We start from the raw sequence: 21,980 nt of genomic DNA, 5'->3' as shown, positions 1-21,980 counted from the left end.
CAGACACAGTAAGCTGTCTACAAATAAGATTGAAAGTACATAAATCCAGGATACGATTTGGGGGAAAACCACCATGACGAGTAAATTTAGAATTGTAGAAAAGACTCCGTCGATTAATCAAAATGTTAGCTTTGTCCATATGTCTCATATGTATCATCAACCAGCAAACACAACTGCAAGAAAACTACACAGATAAAAAACATCAATTTCAATGTCATTTGCAATAGCATTGTCCACAAGAGCTGTTTAACATGGTATCCAAGATATGAATTTAATGCAAGAAAACCTAGAATACAAATGGTAACTAATATTAAGGTGAAACTGAAAATTATGGCCTTCACTTTCAATAGTATTTATTGGCCAGTTTTGCAAATCAAATTGTCAAGGATTTGAGTGGTAAGTAGGGTGCTTTTATGCTTACAATCCTCCCAGTGCTTACTTCATGAATGATAGTTATCATTTAGATTTGCTGGTCCTTCCCACTACTCTCCTCTACCAATTTGATATATTGATTGTTCATTTGTAATATCCAATGAGCCCCTTTTAGAATTTTAAGAGAGATTAGGATGGCCACTGATTTCTCAGCTGTACTATTTGGAATTATTCAAATTAGCTTTGCTCATCAAAAAATTAAAAAGCACCATTCCTTCACAAGCATCAAATTGCCCTCACAACTCATATAGATACTATCTACAAAAAATGTTAGCAATGCTCGATTCCTAGCTGATCTGTAAACTAGCAAGGATATTAAACTCTGTAGCCGTTCACAACAGATCTTATTCTTTCTTGATGTAACTAGCCTGGAACAGTTGTTCTTGATGTGTAAACAAGGAAAAACAGCCTCACACGTGCATCTCAGAGGAAAGAACCAAAGCTGCCAATAGGAATACCAGAATAGGTACAGAAAAATTAGGAAAAAAAAATCAACATTAAATTCCTCTTATATAAAGCTAATTATTTTAAAAGATACATAAAACTTATAACCTTCAAATCAATTGAATTTTTTTAACAAATTGATTTTGACTTAACTGAAATTGACAACCACCAAACTGAGACTTCAAACCAGTGTTACGGGACTCGGACTCGCCTTTGACTCGGAAAGTCAAAATCCGACTCGGACTCGGACTTGGCGACCAGACTCAGCCAGGACTCGGAAAATCATACAAGTATAATAACGAACTTTTGAAGGAAAAAATTGAATAACATAATATAAAGTTGAAGATTTAAGATTTAAGATTCAATCCTTAATAGATTCTTGACATGCCACATCATTTTCAGAATTCATATACATTGTAAAAAACATCTTCCGGAAATCTCTATCTTTTTAAAAAAAAAAAAATTTAAAAAAAATTTTAAAAAAATTTTTAAAAAAATTTAAAAAATTTAAAAAAAAAAAAACATGAGTCCTGGGCTCTGGACTCGCCCAGGACTCGGCAGAGTCCTTGGACTCAGCGAGTCCACGTGGACTCTGCCAAGACTCGGCCGAGTCCGAGTCCAGAGGCAGACTACATCGGAAACATGGACTCTGCCTCAGACTCGCAGAGTCCTGGCATGACTCGGCGAGTCCCATAACACTGCTTCAAACGAAACACCACATAACAAAGACAATGCACAAAATTTGACACGGGAAAACCCACGGTGAGTCATGCTGCTAAGATATACTATCTTAATCAGCCTCACAATCAGAAATATTACAATGACTTCTAGAACACCAACCCAAGGCATAAACAACTTCTCTGCCTGTACAATCTGATTGCAATTCAGTCTGAGAGCACCAACTCAACAATATAGAATTAATGGATTTAAACGCCTTTTCTAAACAGAAAACATCTTTTGAGAATCTCAAGCAAAACTGGAGTCTGATCAAATACTCTGCCTGTACAATCTGATTGCAATTCAGTCTTTGAGCACCAACCCAACAATATAGAATCAATATATTTAAACACCTTTTCTAAAAAACAAATATCTTTTGAGAATCTGATGCAAACCTGAAGTCTGATCAAATTGAAGAGTAGCAGAATAAGAAACCAATTTTTTTGTCAATCCATAAGTCTCTGTTTTAAACCAATTAGATCTGGACTACCTCAAATTGATATCATATCAAACATTCTAGATTTGCAGTAATTTTATGTCTCTGAATGTCTGAAAGTCATATACATATATTCATACACACACATACATAAATACATATATGCATAAATCAAACACTCTAGCTTTGCACTAATTTTATTTCTCTGAATGACTTAAAGTCACATACATACATCCATACATACGTGTATATATGCCATGTCCCAATTTCAAGTAGGATCTTCATAATAATTTATAATTATATAAAAAATATTAATATTATGAAAATAAGTAATATTAAAAAAATAATAAAATAATGAAATTAAATAGTAAATGATAATATTAAAAAAATAATTACAATTATAATGGAATATAAACAATTAATATAAAGTATATTAAAGATTTTAATAATAGATATAATAATAAAATAACTATATAAATCCAATAAATAAATATGATAAATGAATATAATAAATGTAAAAACCCCTTTTCCTGGGTCTTTGCTAACAACTAGCATATCATCAAAATACATGTCCTTATGAAAGAGATTAACGATTGGAATCAGTTTTAACTGAAATATCATAACTAACCATTTAAAGAGTATTCTATCAGTACAAGTGGTTTAAACATTGAAAATCAAATTAAGCAAACAAGATACTGCCATGGCTATGAACATAATGCTATTTAGAATTTAGTTTGATCCGTACAACTAATTAATAATCTTGATTTCAATTAAAGCGTAATCAAATAAACCTAAATTGAATGTTTTAAGTTTGCAATAACCTAAGTTTTGAAACCAGAATCAGCCTAGGGCAGCATCTACAAAACCCAGGTTAGTCCACATATACCACTTAGGGCACAAAACATTAAACCATTGTATTGTAATGACCCATACCATTTAGAGCAGCAAAACCACTATAACATCTCCTTTTTCCCATTGCTAATTATGGCAATTTAAATGTTAATAAAAGATATGTTCATATTTATATTGACATGAATGAAGGACAGTTATAACAACCCTCAAGTAAGTCTATCTCATGCATGCAGTTACATTTCATGTTCAACTGAAGAATCAACTAATTTAACTGATTTCTTAATACATTGAAGAGGAAACTAACTTCTACGCATTGAAGGAAATATATGAATAAACAATATTAACCATCTAACACATCTTCAACTTCTAAATACAAATATAATGAAAAAATATATCCATTACCAGAAGATATTTGAATGCAAATTGTATCTCTGTCTCGTGCAAGTCTTGGCATCTGGCAGAGAGGAGAAGCATTGCCAAGGGCTTAACATCCCAACCGTGGACCCTTATGTATCCTCACAAAATCTCAACCAAGAAAGGCCCTCCCTACCTTAGGATTAGACCTAGCACACCACTACCCAGCCACCAAGCATCCTGGTGTCAGAGTATCAACCCACTACTCATCTTGACAACAAGATCTATACATTGGACTACCATGAGCCGACTCAGTTATTTAATGTTGTTATATAATATATATTACTAATTCATCTTGTTTTTGCTTTTGCAAGGATATTCTCTCCTCCCACCCTTTATCTTGACCATTCTGGTCCCGTATGGGTACTTCCTAGGAGATCCCTTGAGTAAAGTTTCAATTCTAGTATCAATTAGCATTTCTGATATCGTATTCATGTACAAAAAATATTGTACTTATCTCGAAGGCATATTGCCAACACCTCCATATTTAAACAATATGTGCAAAGCAAAGTACTTTGGCGCTTCAAAACATCATATCATACACAAAATTTGTAAGGAACATATGCATAGAAAATTACTTGCAGTAATACATTGACACCATATGAAGTTCACATCTATGATATCATCATTCGATCTTTCTATTGTGGCATAAAAAGAATAAAGAAATGCACAACCTTACTGTACAGCTAGAAAGAGGTGCATTGCCTTGTATGGGTATAAATTGTTATCCTCGTCTGGTAGACAAAAAAGAAATTTGAAGAAGTTGGATGCTAAAAAGATTTGGCCAGTTTGAAAACCACAAACACTTTTGTTCTTGAAAGATATAGGAGCTTGAAAATGAGTCTAACTGTAGTGCTCACACTATGACTTATAAAAAATTGCTGAAAGAATGAATTGAATCACAGAGCTAAATCTGGAAGAATGCTCGCAAAGTTATGGGGAGAAGATATATAAAACAGTCTGCAAATGCATTTTTGCTTACAAGAATGGTCGAGGTTGTGGACACATAGCGAGGCATCGGTTCCATAAAGAATTACATTTCCATCAACTCAAAAATGAATAAACTCCATGGGTTTGAAATTTTGAAAAAAACATTTGAGAAATATAAGCCCAATGAAAAGATAAGCAATTGCTCAAAATCAACTAGAAACAATAATAATGAAAAAGGTTCTCCCTCCAAATGATTTTTAAAATATATTGGCATCATGGTATCTATGCCACCTCTTTTTGTACAAACACATATACATACATGTGCGTACATTTAATCATTTATTTCTTTTGTACCATTATATTGATTTACACGTGTGTGTGTGTGTGTGTGTGTGTGTGTGCAAGTATAGGTATCCTGATATCATGGTGTTGGTATATAAAGTATAACAGGAGGCTCCACAATAATCTCAGATAAAAAGGTAACTTGTTCATAGTTGAATTTATGCTTAGTGATTCTTTTTATTATCAAGTGATATATAATTTAACTAGTTAGCTCATGGTCATCCAACGTAGACTCTTTCTTGCCTAGTCGTTTACCCTTAGCCATGGTGGTTCAAGACTCATACCTATTTGCCCAGTGATAGGTGGAGTCCCCATGCCCAATTCCTTTTTGGGAATGCTCCCCCCTTCAACGTGCTCCTACAAGGGAGAAATTCTCCATAATAATATCATATTCCTCAATATAATCACAATTACTATAGCAAGTTATTATTCATAAACCGTCATAATGACTAACCACCATTTCACTTCCCATGAATTCATGATCAATAACCAACTTTCGGAGATTTCAAGGTAACATTGTAATAGCATCATAACAATTAACTAGCATGTCATCTTCACATGAAATTATAATGATTAACCATCTTACCATTCACATGATTATAACTAATTTAACTTGTCAACTAACTTCACATGAAACCTCAACGGTTTTATGAACATTTTTAAATTGAGCCAAAAATTGGGATGTAACATAGCCTCCCCCTTGCATTTCATCATCCTCAATGAAATTTTAAATTTTAAGGAACACTATAAAGGAACATTTCAAATCGGGCCAAAAATTGGGATGTAACAATAAATAAATAAATAATGAATAGTATTCAAGTATATCAACAACTTATATATATATATATATATATATATATATATATATATATATATATATATATATATATACGATCAATGATATAGTATTATATACTATAATTAATAAATAGTATTATATACTATAATTAATAAAATGAATAAAAAAGATGTTACTAAAATACAAATATAAATTAATTAAATGTTGTAAGAATTTGCCTAAGGGCAAAATTCACCCAAGAACTAAGAACTCAAACACAAGCACACAGTAGACCAAAGAGAGAGAGTATGATCAAAATAACGATGTATTCAATAACTTGGTTCACAGAGTACACTAAGAGTGCCTGAATATAAAGGCCACAGGAGAGCTTCTAGAATGCATAGAAGTTAGCATCATGATGTGTCATACAACCAAGCACATGTCCACCAGATATGGATTATCCTCCATTAAGCACGGAAGTAAGTGCGGTGATGTGAGGATAAGTCTACAAGGGTGAGACATGCAAAACAGTGTTGTAGACACCATGTGATTAAATAGAGTTGTGTACTCCTGTGGTGTCAACATGACAACTCAAAGGGTGTGCAAACTCCTAAGTGTCTCATAAATAAAATAATGCAATATAATTAAATAATGCATTAACCTAAGTAAACTTAAGTAAATGTTATAAGTGAATACTTATTTACACCAACACCCCCCCTTAAGTGCAACTTAGGGGAATGCCCTTAAGCTTACAAACTAGGATGAAGATGCATAATGGGTCCCGGCTACTAGGCCATATTAGGTACCCATGTACATAATAAAATGCAATCTCCCATAAAGTGGGGAAAGAGGGAAAACCTCATGGGAAGAACCCTCCCCCAAAAAGAGAGATAAATAAGGATGCATCGATGGATGGAGTAATCAAGACCCCCCCATTACGACATACATCCAGTATATACAAAAGAGAATGAGAGAAGGAAGAGAGACAGAATAGACTTCCCCCCCAAAAGAAGAATGCCAACAAGTGAAAGCCGCTCCGATGAAGAAGTTGGTCCAAGAATGCAGAATGTTGTTCCTCCCCTTAGGAAGACACCAAGCCAAAGGTACACTCCTGAAGATGTATGCTGGTCCCGAAACCTGCTCAAGTTTCCCTATACTGATGCTGAAGTTCACCCCTTCCAACTGTGCTGAAAAGAATGAATGTAGATCTAGCAAGGATGTCTGTTGAACCTGTTCCACTGAACCATATGTCTCCTCGACTGACAAAGAGACCTCCACTAATTGTTGTTCATAAGTATCCACAATCACGCCAACCTGTGTAGATTGATCATGTAGAGAATGGACTTGAGGGTCAGAGTGAGCCCTCGCAACAACTGTAGAAGAATCATCTTCAATGAGAAGATGTGTGTCCTCAAGTCTATCTCCCAAGTCAAATGAAGTTGGAGCTGGAAGACAAGATGTACCATGCTGTGATGGACCTTTCACTATGGCAATATAAGCACGTGGACTGGACTGATATGACCTCTGACTGCAACTGTCGATAAAACCCCACGTGTCTGAACCTGTTGAAGCACTATCGTTGGTGTCACTATCAATTTCCACTGTGTATGAAGTGCGGAGAGGAGTAGAGGACAAGCTGGGAGAACTTTCCTCAAAATGAACATCCTTCTCCACAAAAATTTCATGAGTCTCTGGATCCATAAGTCTGTAAGCCTTCACATTGTCTTCATAACCAATAAAGGTACAAGGCCTAGGTGCCGGTGCCTTGCAATTTCTGGAAGAAAGGTTTGCCAATGCTGGACAACCAAAGACTCTAAGGTGACTCACAACTGGTTTTCTACCGCACCATGCCTCAAAAGGAGTTTTGCCATCTAAAGCTAGATGAGGAGACCTATTAAGTATGTGAGTAGCATTGTTAATGGCTTCAACTTCAAGTGTAGGATCAAGAGACTTGGCTTTTATCATGCAACTTGCCATGGTCTTGAGAGTCCTAATCCTCATAGTTGCAACATTTGTCTTGTGCGGACTGAATGCTAGTGAGTTTTGAAGATCAATCCCCTCAATTTTGCAAAAGTTCTTAAGTCTTCTGTCAACATATCTGTTCTCATTGTCCACCCTTAATACTTTGATGGCTTTCCTTGACTTATGTTCAACATGAGTCTTGAAGTCTTTAAGCTTTTGAAACACTTCATTCTTGTGATGAAGGAAAAAGACCCAAGTGAATCTGGAAAAGTCATCAACAAATGTGAGTATGTAGCGGCCTTGGCTGACTGAAGTCATTGCAAACGGTCCTCCTAATACCATGTGAACTAGTTGAAGAACAACTGGAGCTCGAGAAGACTTCCCTTTATCATACTTCTCCTTGAGATGCATATCCACTGAACAAGATGAACACTCCCCCTTAGAAAAGCTGATGTTGGGTAGACCTTTGACCATGTGTTTTGAGCAAAGTTGCTAAAGAGAGCGGAAGTCAAGGTGACCAAACCGCTCAGGCCATAAGTTGTTATTTGAATTAGAGTGAGTTAACAAGGCTTGAGAAGGACTCTTAGGCACAAAATGGGAGAAGGAATAAAGCCTCCTGTTACCATTGACTTTCCCAACTGATACCAATGAATCATCTTTGAGACTTCGCACCATCACTGAATCGGGAAGGAACTCAACCTTATGACCATCTCCAAGGTGAGTGATTTGGTAAACTGATAAGAGATTAGAGCTTAGAATTGGAACATGGAGAACATCTTTGAATTCCCCATCTTCCATTTCCACATGTCCTTTCCCTTTAACTTCCATTTTAGCATCATCTCCCACGAAGATGTGTGGTACCTGTGACTGCTTCAATGAAGAAAAGTCTTGCTTTGAAGAACCCATGTGGTAAGAGGCACCTGAGTCAAGTATCCATTCCGAAGAAGAACTTGTGTTGGCCATAAGTGCTTGACCTTTACACTTTGAAGAGTTAGGAGTAGAATCCTTGGAAGTACCTGGCACTTGAATCTTATTCTTCTTGAGTAGATTTTCTTAACTCATCGATTCTTTTTGGTTTGCAATGATGCTCGTCATGATTTGGCTTTTTACAGTATGCACAAAAGAGTTTGTCCTTGTCATTACTTCCTTTCTTGTTTGAAGAAGAACCGCCTTGTTGAGAGGAATCATGTTGTGTCTCAAATTGTGTTTTTTGCTTCCACTGCTGCTTCTTCTTGTTGCTTTTTCCCCTTTGACTAGATGTGTGATCATCACAAGCTGCTAAGGCTTTGGTCTTAGATGACTTGAGAAGGCCAAAATCCACCAAGTGAGATTGTTCAACAATCAACATGTCTGCAAATCCATCAAAGGAAGGCTTCTGGTAAGCAGATCCCATGGTTAACCTATGAGTATAAAAACTCGAAACAAAGTTGGCGTACTCAGAAGGTAGCTTCTTCAAGATGTGATGAATTAACCTGTCATCCTTTATGGGATTTCCACAATCTTTAAGAAGTGCCCTATACTCATTGACTTTGATGATATAATCCTGAATTGTGTCATAATTTTTAGGATCCAAGCTTTTTCTTCATCCACTTTACCATACAATTGTTCAAGTTTATCCCAAGCTTCCTTAGATTCTGAACAATTTTTAATGTGGAAGAGAAGATCGCTATGTACACAACTTCTGATAACAGCTAAAGCTTGTTGGTCTTGTCTTTTCCAATCAATGAGTTCTTTAGCATCAGTAGGTTGGGTAATTGTACCATCAACATATAAACTATATCCTTTTTCCATTAATCTACTCCATGCAATATCTTTCCATGTAGAATAGTTGTGTGAAGTTAGAGGAGGACATTTAAAATCCATGATGCAGAAATGAAAAGAGCACAAAATAGAGACACAAGAAACACTGTACACCCTCCCTTTTCACTCAATCAAAAGACCCCCCCAAAAAAGATGCTATTGGCACTTTATAAGTAGTGTGTTTACAATGGGCCACTTGTCAAAATGAACAAAGTGGACTTTTTCATTTTGCTTTTACAACTACCTTATGAGGCTGAAATCTATCACTTAAGCATTGTAGCTTAGTTTTACAACAATTCTGAAAAGAACCAAAGCTTGACAATGCCAAAGAAGGCCTAATTCTGAAAGTGAGAAATTGATCCACACAACCCTAGAATCTGACTTCAGATCTGGAAAAGACGAAAAAATATGCACTTTCAAAAAAAGTGGAACTTGTAAAAGTGACCAGATGTGCGGAGCTTCTGAAGTTGCAAAAAGCAAGATTATGCAGGTACAATCACCAAAAAAATGCAATTTCTGCAAAATCTGTGCACCAAAACCAGAAAACAACGCCACCATTGGAAAATTCAGGAAATTATGCCTGATTTCAAAAAAAGTTGCACTTGAATCGGAGTCCGGATGTCCAAGTTAGGAGCTCGCAAAGTCAGGCTGCCAAACTGAAAAGCAATCTGGAGAGGGGTTTGAAGGAGAAACTGCTAGTCTAAATTTGACGATCAAACGGCCGTCACTGCAGTTTTAAATTGCCTGGGTTTGACGGTCAAACAGCCATCAAATTTAACACAGCAAATTGGTGACGTCAGCAAAAAAATCCGCTCCTTGTGCTAACGTGGCAAGTTGAGTCACCGCTGATCGGGATTTCCATATTGTACGAAACATATGGAAAAAGTGACGTAGCAAAAAAGACGATCAGGCTGTCCACGTGGCAAACGTGGCAATTCCTGATGCTGATGAGGCAAAGTGTACGCGTGGCGACTGAGTCAGCCAAACGTGGCAGAGCGCAGTCCATGTGGCTGCCCGCGTGTCCAAAGCTGGGTGGGAAGACTTAAAGCGCCGTCGGAGAAAAAAAATTCTTGCCGGAAGAACTGCAGATCAGCCGCGAAATGGTTTCACAGCGGGCGGGTTAAGTCGCCAAGTGGAGACTGCAGACAACGCCGGGTAACAAACTCTGCAGGCTGGGAGTTAAAATTTGAGGCCGGGAACCTGTTTGCTGCCGGAGAAGGTCAACACGATGCCGGAGTTTTCTGTTATTAATGCACGGGCCGCCGAATAAATATGTCGTCGCCGAATTTGTAAGATGCAGCGGCCGTCGGGGGTCCGAAAAGTCCAAGCCGAAGCCAGGGTATAGTAAATGCCGACGAAATATCCCACTGTCTGCGATGTCGGGTGGGGAGCAGCGATTGCAGATCTGAGATGCGCTAGAAACCTCAACGCGCGACCGGGAAACCGAAATCGATGCTAACTGCCGAAAAAATGGAGACGAGGCAAAATGTAGACAGCAGCGTTGCCGAGAAAGTTGGAAACAATGACGGCCAGAAAGATAATACAGATTTGCCGGCGAGAATCACAGTGCATCGGGTTTACAAATAAAAATCCCACATTGAGTGGCTGAGGGGCTGCAGACTAGTTTAAAAAGAACTGCCACAAGTTATAAATAAAAGAACTCTGTCGCCCACCGTTGGGAGTGTAATTTGCGGTCGCCGATGGTGACGTTTGGAGGTTGGGGTCACCGGAAAATTACGGCCGTGTGTGCCCAACTGCGGATTATAAAGGAGAAATATTTCGCCTAATATAACCTGCGAAAAATAAATATATCCTCCAAACGACAGATCCGGGGTGTCACTGCCCGAGTCTGTCAAAAAAATTTCTCTATAGTGTGCCCGAAAGGGCCAAATAAATTCCGAAAATTTGATGAAAATATGACGGAAATTACAAAGAAATGAAAAATGCAGATCCAAAAATAAATTCATAAATCTACAAAAATGACCATACCCATACTGCAAATCGGGGCCTCCGGGTTCCGATTTGCAAAAAAAATTTGCCTCACGGTCGACTTTGAGCCAAAGTAGGCGTGCTTATAGCCGATTTTCACCGGTTCAGTGTTTCGGATGCAATGGAGAGGTCAGATCTGATGCTGGACACTCCCAATTTCTGCAACACTCTGGATGCAAGCTGAGGTGAAGAAGCAAGCAAGAGGTCTCGAACGACTATGTGATGAGAAAGTCTCCAAGCTCTGATACCATGTAAGAATTTGCCTAAGGGAAAAATTCACCCAGGAACTAAGAACTCAAACACAAGCACACAGTAGACCAAAGAGAGAGAGTATGATCAGAATAACGATGTATTCAATAACTTGGTTCACAGAGTACACTAGGAGTACTTGAATATAAAGGCCACAGGAGAGCTTCTAGAATGCATAGAAGTTAGCATCATGATGTGTCATACAACCAAGCACATGTCCACCAGATATGGATTATCCTCCATTAAGCACGGAAGTTAGTGCGATGATGTGAGGATAAGTCTACATGGGTGGGACACGCAAAACAGTGTTGTAGACACCATGTACTTAAATAGAGTTGCGTACTCCTGTGTTGTCAACATGACAACTCAAAGGGTGTGCAAACTCCTAAGTGTCTCATAAATAAAATAATGCAATATAATTAAATAATGCATTAACCTAAGTAAACTTAAGTAAGTGTAATAAGTGAATACTTATTTACACCAACAAATGTAATAGTATCTAACATAATCACTAATAATAATTAAAATAATAGATTTAATATGAAATGAAGAGGTGGCTATGAATAGGAATGTCTTTTAGGGATTAACTTATTAGGTGATATAAATGGAATGTTACTCTCATCAAGGGAGAACATAAAAAATCTTATGAGAATTTTGTTCTTTTAGAATGACCACAAATGGGTCATTACACATTTATATAGCCTAATAAGATAAGTCCTAAAAGGAATTCATATTCATAGCCACCTCTTCATTTCATATTAAATCTATTATTATAATTATTATTAGTGATTATATTAGATACTATTACCTTCAGTTAATTTAAATCTGTATGTAATATTTTTTTTTACTCATTTTATTAATTATAGTATATAATACTATATCATTGATCATATTATATCTATACAAGTTGTTGATATAATTGAATACTATTCATTATTTATTTATTTATATATTTATTTATTGGATTTATATAGTTTATTGGGCTTATATAGTTACTTTACTATTATATCTATTATTGGACAATCGATATACTTTATATTAATTGTATATTCCATCGCAAATGTAATTATATTTTTTATATTATCATTTAATATTTAATTTTTTAATTTAATAATGTTTAATATTACTTATTTTAATAATTTAATATTTTGTGGTCCTACAACAAAATGTAAGTAACAATACGAAACTTTTTCAACTTAGTTTTGCATTTCTCTGAGATAATTCATTATTTAATTGACTAACATTGATCAACCAATCGACCCCAATTCATATAATTAATCCTTTCACTGAAGGCTTTCGTCAAGTCCTTTTTGTTTTTCATTTTATTAAGCCTATGTTTTATTTTTGAAGCCTTCAACGTCCTTCTTGCATTTTTTGGTGTGTTTAGTTCTCTTTAGTCTTTTTGTTTTCTCCAATCTCTTGCTCTCAGTTTGAATTTAGTAGTTAAAAGATATGACCATTTAAGTGCCCAAAAAGTGGACTCTCTAGGCACAATCACATATTTAAAATATCAATGTTATATTTTAATGTTGACATTCACTTTTTGAAAAATATAACATAAATTGACTTTATATTATGTTTTAAAGTTACTTTATCGCTAAAGTGACTATAGAGCACTTTAAGTTACATTATTATGTTGAGTTGCTTATTAAATTTTTAACTTAAGTGAATTTATTAACCATATAGTTTAATTTATGTATGAGTGTTACTCTATGTTCTATTTTAAAACATATAAGTAAAATATTACTTTTTGAATAATATTTGCACATACTATATAAACTATTTAATGTAAATATTATTTCTGACCCAATTAAACAATATTGACTCAAAAATCAATTAAACATGTGCTTAATTGGTCTTTTAAGTTGTGCAAACTCAACTTACGTGTCTTTTACATGGTTTTATGCAAATGCATTCCTAGAATGCAATTTGCACTAGAAATGCATGTAATAGACTTCCTAGAGTCCACTTCGCATGAAAAATCATCTTTACATATAATTCACTTAAGAGTGTGATTTGCACTAGAACATGTAAATATGCAAATGCATATTTAGAGTCCAATTTTAAACGTGTAAATTCATATTTGAAATATGTAATATACTTCTAAGAGTCCATTTACATGTAAATGCACTTCCAACCAATGAACTTAACATGTGATGTGTCTTGAAGAATCTGATTTTGCACTTAAAACTCATGTAATTGTATCCCAAGTCCACGATTTTGCATTTCAAGGCCAAAAATACCCAAAGCATATTACATATTGCATATTTTAAAACATGCAAGAGTGTGATTTGCTAATTCAACTCCATTTACATGCATTTTAAAACATTTGTTTGCCCATGGAGAGTGCAATTTGCTTTCCCAACCTTCAAATGTATGCATTTTGAACATGTAAACTCCTCCATAGAGTCTGTGTGGGCATTTTAATGCATGTAAATGTTATTGGAGAACACGATTTTGCATTCTCAAGCCAAAAACGGCTCAAAAAATGCATTTTTAGGGCATTTTTTGTTTAAAACGCCTAGAAAATTGGATTTCTATCCACATTTTTCCATTAGAGAGCCACGTTTGTGCATTTGGATCCATGTTTTAGCATTTAGGGAAGCCGTCGTTGCATTCACAAGTCAAAAATGACCACTATATATGCATTTTGAAGCCACGTTTTTACCAAAATCACCCAGAAAATGGTGTTTCCAACCCATGCGTTTGGATCTAGAGGGCACGTTTTTTTATTTTTAATGCATACTCATGCATTTGGAATCCACGTTTTTAACCTTTTCATGCAAAAATGACTCATTTACATGCATTTGGAGGGCACATTTTTACCCAAAAATGTCCCAAATACATGAGTTTCTCAAAAACGTTTTGCATTGGGAGGTGTCAAGAATCACGTTTTTGCATCTACATGTAAAAGCACCTCATGTATTTGCATTTGGAGGATCACATTTGCAAGCTTTGAAATAGTCAAGAATTGTTTGGGAAGTTTGAATCCGGAGGAAAGTCATTCATTCCAACTTCTCTATCTTCCACATTTGGCTCTTTGAGCTTCAAGTAAGTAGAAGATTTCAACATTAACTTTTTTTGCTTGCTTTGCTATTTGTTGCATAATTTGGCTTATCTTTGTCCATTTGTTTAAAGTCATGCCATATATTTTGCAAATTTTCTTTAAAATGATGAAATCTTCTCTTTTAAAGTGCTTCAAACTTCTCCAAACTCCAAAAATGAAATTGTGTGTAGAACATTTTGAAATTTGTCAAAGTTTAACTCAAAGCAAGAGGTATGTTTTTTTTTTTCTTGTTTGTTTGTTTGCTTGTTTTGGTTTCCTTTTTTGGAAGAAAGTTGAAGAATCCTAGCCAAAAATGCAAGTACATCCACATCCTTTCACTTTTCAACTTTTCATGTCAATGCATATTACATACATTTCCTATAGATGTAATTACATCCTCCAAACCCATTTACATGTAATTACGTCCTCCAAACTCAATTACATGTAAATCACTTTAAATGTAATTACATCTAGAGAACCCAATTTTGGCAAAAGGTCACACTTTTAAACACCAAAGTCACCATTTGCACACATTCATATACATCCCAACTTGCATTCTTGGTCATCCCAACAAAAACCCATCATTGGCCACATGCAATCCATCCTTCTAAGTCTGACTTTGGCCCTTTCCATCCAAATACATATGTTTTTTTGGTTCATTTGAAGCCATCATATGTGTTTCATAAGTATCAAATCCATACTTCGAACACTTATCCCGCATGGATTCGTCATTGTAACTCAAATCCCAAAATTGTCATGGATCCAAGCTCATTGGAAGATGTTTTCATCTTCATATTACAACACACTCTTCAAGATATGTCAAAACTTCTTTAAAGAACAGAAAAATCCCATCAAGAAGACATGCTTTGATTCTCAGGAAGCAGCATTGGTCTCCATTTTCCCATTGGTTGTCCAAGAACTTGAGTTTGTGTTGGAATGTGCCAAGCACTTTGCTTCAAAGAAAAATGAGTTAAAGGTGTTGATGGAAAGTTGTTCCTAGTTTACATCCGGACACCATTGAGAAGGTTTTCAAAGTGTCAACGACTTCAGAATGTGTCAATCTACAAAGGAGAATTCATGACAACTTGAACGGGAAAAAGCTTGATCACATCAAGTTTTCAAATGACAATTAAAAACTCATCAAAGAAAATGCATTGGTGCAGAATATAGGAATTCTTGATCCCGCGATCATCACAAAGAACAAGGCTTTTGCTAATAGTCTACATGATTGATTCATTCAAAATAAACAGTTTCAACATCTTCTTCATCTTTTCTTCAAGTGTAGTTCTCTCTTTTGTAAATGTAGAAAATCGATTGGATGTAATCCAATCGCATGTAACTCAAATGCATGTAATGCAATCGCATGCAATCCGATTACATGTCCTTTAGACATATAATCCAATAATTCTTCTCACCCAATTAGATCGGGTCAAAGTAGGTTGAGTTGCTCCCACTTTTCCCTCCTTTTACTCACTTCTTTGCCTATATAAGTAGTGCCCCCCTCATTGTAAATATCATCTTTTGCAGTATGCAAGAGAGCTCCGCCAAACTTGTGCAAGCATAACTTTGATCGTGTAGTAATGATTTGGGAGAAAAGTGAATATAAGAAGCAATTGAATTTGAAGCTTTGACTGGAAGCAATTGTGATAAATGCAAATTGGAGGCTTTGACTGTCATTTGTGTTTGTCTTCTTTGATTCATGCTATTATTGTGTGATTTAAATAACTAAGCATAAAGAGTTAAGAAACAATCGGATTCGAAGCTTTGATTGAGAATGATTGTGGTTATACATAGACTAGGAGCTTTGACTATAGCTAGTATTACCTTCTCAATTCACAAAAATAGTTAGAATTCTTTACATTTGGAAGTCTTTGAGCCCCAATAGTAAAGGTTATTCTTATAGAATAGATTAAGACCAGACTTAAAGCCAAACTAGTATCCTTTCAACTAGCCTTTGAGTTGGTGTTGGTTTATCCGTACTGTTGTCCTGCATTTTGTCACCACAAAATGTTGGTAACAGCACGAAACTTTTCCAAGCTAGCTTCGTGTTTCTCTAAGCTCGAATTTGATATTTAATTGTTTAATGTGAATCGATTGATCCATTTCAATTCAAATATCAAATTGTTTTACTGAAGACCTTTGTCAAGTCTTTTCCATTTTGCTTTCTGTCAAGTCTTTGCTTGATTTTTGAAGCATTCACAGTTTGTTCTTTGCTTTTGAGTTTGTGTTTGCTTCTTTTTAGTCCTTTGGTTTTGCTCATGTCATGCCTTTTATTTTTCCCTTCGATTCGACCTAACCTAGAGGTCAATCAGAGTTGTCAGTCAAAAGTTATGTCCATTTTAATACCTCAAAAGTGGACATTTTAGGTGCAACAGCATGAATTAAAAATATGATGTTATATTTTCATTTTGACATTCACTTTTTGAAAAATATAACATTATACTTGATTTTTGTTATGTTTTTAAGTTACTTTATCTTTAAATTTATAACTTAAAGTGACTATAGTGCACTTTATGTTATAATTTTAAGTTGAGTTACTTTTTGATTTTTCACTTAAAATAACTATATAACTATATAGTTACATTTTAAATTTTTGGTTTTAAAAATCAAATACTTATTTAAATGTCACTTTAAAATGATGTTTATGTATTATATTGAATAATATGATAAATGGATATTATTTTTGACCCATTTGATGACATTTTTATAATTTTAAGTGAAATACATGACTAAAAGGCTTCAAAAGTGGACTTTTTATGTGCAATTGCATGTAAAAATTATGAAAAGTAAAAACTTTTCATGTCATTACATATAAAGCTCACTTTTGAGGATACTTTTCATGCCATTACATCAAAAGCTCATGAAAGTGGACCTTTTTGATGCAATGACATGAAAAATAGAGTTTTTGTGCTTAAGCATCAAAAAGGTGAGATACACTTTAAAACATGCATATGACCTCAAAAGGTCCGATTTTGCCCATGAGCATGTTTTAAAACATTTAATGCACTTCAAAAGGTCCGATTTTGCATGGAGACATATTTTTAAATGTGTTATGCTCATTGAAAAGTACGATTTTGAGAAGAAAATGTGTTCTTGCTCCCCAAGAATCCGATTTTGGCCATAACTCAAGATTTTCTTCATGGATTTGAACGAAATCTTTTGCATTCAAGGCGATTTTGCTTGGTGATCATTTTGCTTTCATCAAAGATGAGTTTAATGTGCTGAAAATTGTTTTTGGGAGTTCATATCTAGGGCACGTTTTTGTGGAAAACTCCAAAAATCTTCATTTTTGCCCAACGTTTTTGCATGGGGATGAATCGATTTGCTCTGTTTGAGTGATTACATTGCATCTTGGTTCATATTTTGGTGTTTAAACACCAAAACGTTTTACTTGGAAATCCATGGTGAAACACATTTTTTCTAAAAACGTCCCATGAGCATAAATCTTCAAAAACATTGGAAGTTGGAGAGTGTTTAGGGCACGTTTTGGCATTTTGCAAGAAATTCTCCTTGTTTTCTGCCCTCTCTCATTCAAATTTGCAAGGTTCGAAAAGGTCTCACCATTTTTGAAGAATTTTTCAAACAAAAGAGCATCTTTTTCCTTCATATTTGGCATGTAAGTGGACTTCTTCCTTCTTGTAATTTAATTCATGCTTATCTTTGCTAATTTTATGCATGAAATTATTAGATGGTTGCCACTTGTGAAGATCTTTGCCATGGAAAGTGCATTTTCCCTTTAAATATGAAGTTTTCATTCATTTTCATGTTTTTGGTTCTTTCCCAAGTCCAAATTTCGAATTTGAGCTTTGAAGTGCATTACATCTTGGCATGTTTGAGTTATTTTCCGAAGGTATGTGGTTTCTTTTGCATTTTGTGTTTTGTACTTGCTTGCCAGTTTTTCTCCACTTAGAGAAGTTATAAGATTTTTCCCAAAATTTTGTTCTTGTTTCATTTCATGCAAAAGCATCGTCATCTTTCATATTTCATTTCCATGTCACAACACTTCATCTCTCACTCAACAAAATGCAATTACATGTTTTCCATCTCATTCACCATCCACACATACATGTAATCCCATTTTCCACTTCCATTTTCACCCATCTCAATTTTCGTTTCCTTTTGCACAGCACGATTACACGAAATATCTTACCTGTAATTGCATCCAAAAGGTTCGATTTTGACTAAAAGTCACATTTTGAAAAGTCAAAAGGATGTCATTTTCATTTCCAATATACTTTGACTTCTCATTTTTACCAAAAGTGACTATAAAATTCATTATCTCACTTCCATTTTCCATTTCTATCCCTTCATATGCATTTGCGCTTTTGTGAGCAAATACATGTTTTCGCATCATTTCCATGATTTCCATCTTTGCATCCTCCACCCGCATTTGCACCTCATTTCACCTTCCATCTCCCATTACATGTTGCATTTACATGTAATCCATTTTCCATGCAATGACATCTTGAAAGCCCAAGCCACATTTTGGAAATCAGCAATCTCCATTTACATGCATTCTCATGCACCAAGCACTTTACTTTAAAAAAAAAAGTTAAAGGTGCTGATGGAAAGTTGTTCCAAGTGTACATCCGGACATCATCAAGAAGGCTTTCAAATTGTCAAAGACTCCAGTTTGTGCTGATCTACAAAGGAGAGTTTACGACAACTTGAGTGAGAAAAGTTGCATTACATCAAGCTTTCAAATGACAACAGACAATTCATCAAAGTTAGAGGTTATCAAAAGACGCAACGTCATAGTTATCAAGATGAATGCAGCAGTACAAAGTATAGGAACTTTTGATCCTGTGATCATTCGGGATTGCATCGTCAAGTACAAGGTCCTTCAGGATTGTTTCAACTCTCTACCATCTTCTTCTTCTTCTTTCATGTTTGTAATTGAAAAGAATGTATTACATGAAGATGTGTAATTACATGTAATGCGAGTTACATGTGTATGTAAAAGATGTAATGCGAGTTGCATGTGCAGTTGCATGTAACCCTTTATTTTCTGTAGTTAGACTAGGTCAAAGTTGGTTGAGTTGCTCCCACTTTTTCCCCCACCTTTTTCTCAACTCCCGTGCCTATATAAAGAAGTGCCCCCTTGATGTAAAATCATCGTTATCTTTTATGCAAGAGAGCTCTGGAGAAATTGTGCCAGCAGAATTTTGTTTGTGTAAGCACTATTTTGAGAGAAAGTGAATACAAAGGAGCATTTGAGACTTAACTTTAATTAAGTGAGACTGTTATTTGAGAGAATTGTAAGCGTTGTCTATAATTCATCCAAGTTGTCTTTGATTCATGTTATCTTGTATTATTGGTAATTGTATCTCATAAATTGAATAGAAAAGAGTTAAGAAGCAATTGAAGCCAGAGCTTTGACCAGGAGCAATTGTAAAAGTGTATAGCTAGAAGCTTTGTCTATAGCTTATATTTTCTTCTTAATTCGCAAAATAACTAAGTATTCTTAATTTTAGGAGTCTTTGTGCCCTAATTGTAAAGTTTCTCCATATAGAAGTACGATCGGACTGAGAGCCAAACCGGTACATCTTCAGCTAGCCTTTGAGTTAGTGAAGGTTTATCGGTATCACTGTTTCCAGCTCTTGATAGAAGAGTAGTTAGAGATTCACCTTGCCCATTACTCACTCCACGAGTAAGTGGATTCTTTCTTGAAAGTTAAGAAGAAAGGATATTGGTAACACCCATTTTATAAAATCTCTCGACTTCTTGCTTGCCTTGAGTTGATCCAAGGAACGGTGAGAAGGGGGAGCCTTCCCTTTAAGGTAGGAGAGACTTTGTCTCACACACTATGGCTGGTCATCCTATTTTACCACTGGATTTTTACCCAAAAGTGTCGGTTACAAAATATCCACTCAACATGTATCACCGTTTCAAGCTTTTAGATAGAAATGTAGGTTGAGATTTCATATTGCCCATTATTTGCTCTACGAGTAAGTAGATTCTTTCCTAAAAGTTAAGAGGAAAGAATATTGGTTACACCCCTTACAAATCTCTCAATTTCTTGCTTACCTTCAGTTAATCCAAGGAAAAGTGAGAAGGGGGAGCCTTCCCTTTAAGGTAGGAGAGACTTTCTCTCATACGCTATGGCTGGTCTACCTATTTTGCAATTGGATTTTAAAAAACTGTCGGTTGAAAAATATCCACCCAACATATTTCTTATAGTAATTATTAATTATTATGAAGATCCTGCTTGAAATTAGCACATGACAAGTTTGCCCCTCTCAAATTTGCTTGTCCTCAAGCAATCAATGTGATCCTAACTGATTCATAGCTCAAATTCATCCTCTTTCCTGCATACCTATTAAACACTTGCAAAAGTATGCATGTTAATATATGATGGCTTATGCGAGCATATAAATGAATACATGGAGCATACATGAAGTAGGAATATTATCGCATGAAGACACAATGCAAACATAATGTACACACACAAATGCATGAAGACACAAAGCAAACACATTAATGCATGGAGACACAATGTAGACACAAAGTATACATGTTAAAACTTTGTTAGATTCCTTGTCATATTTTGAAATGACCAAAGGTTAAAGAAGTATTTTATCATCTTTGACCATGAATAGCATGCTCCTCCCCCTTGTTTAGAACTCAAATTTCTTGAAGATGTGTCTTTTAGCAACTTCCTTAGCTAGTACTACAATTGGGCACCATAGTAGTTCTCCCTTAATTGTAGACTTTATCTTGTGTGTTTAATTTTGTAGTGGATGGTAGAAATACTGCTTCTCGAGTTTGGAAACGATCTACTTGGGAATCCCTCATTTACATCCATATTGGCACTCTCTTGCCCCAACGTGGTTGAATTACGCCTCCCCCTTTGCAAACTCCCTACTCGCTAATTTCGTAATGGATGGTAGAATTACTATTGCTCGATTTTGGAACGATTTACTAGGGACTCCCTCAAATTTACATCCATATTAGGATTCTCTTGCCCTAGTGTGATTGAATTACTCCTCCCCTTGTGCAAACTCCCTACCCATTACATACTTAAAAAGAGTTCTTTCTAAATTCTTGCTTCATTCATATTCCTATTCATTCATGTTATTGCGTTTGTAGCTTGTTATATTCTCGTATTCTTTTTCTTGTCTCTGTCTTTCTCCTTATGTGTTTAATTACATAATGGATTGTAGAATTACTGCTACTCGAGGAAAGAAACAATCTACCCAAGGCTCCCTCATGGTTCTCACCCATATTGGGACTGAATTGCCTCAGCGAGAATGAATTACTCTCTTTCCTGTACAAACTCCCTATCCATCATGAATTTAAGCACAAAGGATTATGAGTAATGTCCTCCTTGACTTTAATTAACTTTCTTTACAATTCCAAATTTGAATATGAATTTGTTCCTTAATGTTGCAACTTATAAACTTCCTTTCCATTTTCCCCTTAATTCTCCTATCCTTTGTATTTGATTCACTTGGAACCTTGCTTTAATTTAATCCTTGAATTAAGTCCACAATATTTGATAATATAAAATTGTTCCTTATAATATCCTAATTTACTTGGCTTGGGAAAAAGTAGGACCAATATCTTAACTTCTCTCTTCTCACTAAAAT

General features: G+C 35.3%; 1 protein-coding gene across 2 annotated transcripts in view; it reads right to left on the bottom strand.

Annotated features, from left to right (window-relative positions):
• Positions 1–21,980, bottom strand: part of TERT (telomerase reverse transcriptase) — a 235,059-nt gene that overhangs the window by 124,087 nt on the left and 88,992 nt on the right. For both annotated transcript variants that reach the window (XM_089792665.1, XM_089792666.1), the window contains one exon: positions 55–184. In XM_089792665.1, coding sequence (XP_089648791.1) covers positions 55–184 — 130 coding nt within the window. The remainder of the gene's footprint in view (positions 1–54; positions 185–21,980) is intronic.

Source organism: Cupressus sempervirens, chromosome 7, assembly GCF_028749045.1.
Source record: "Cupressus sempervirens isolate cs-2001-9-10 chromosome 7, ASM2874904v1, whole genome shotgun sequence".
NCBI lineage: Eukaryota > Viridiplantae > Streptophyta > Pinopsida > Cupressales > Cupressaceae > Cupressus > Cupressus sempervirens.
The sequence above is the reverse complement of the archived record's forward strand: the minus strand, read 5'-3'. Positions and strand labels throughout refer to the sequence as shown.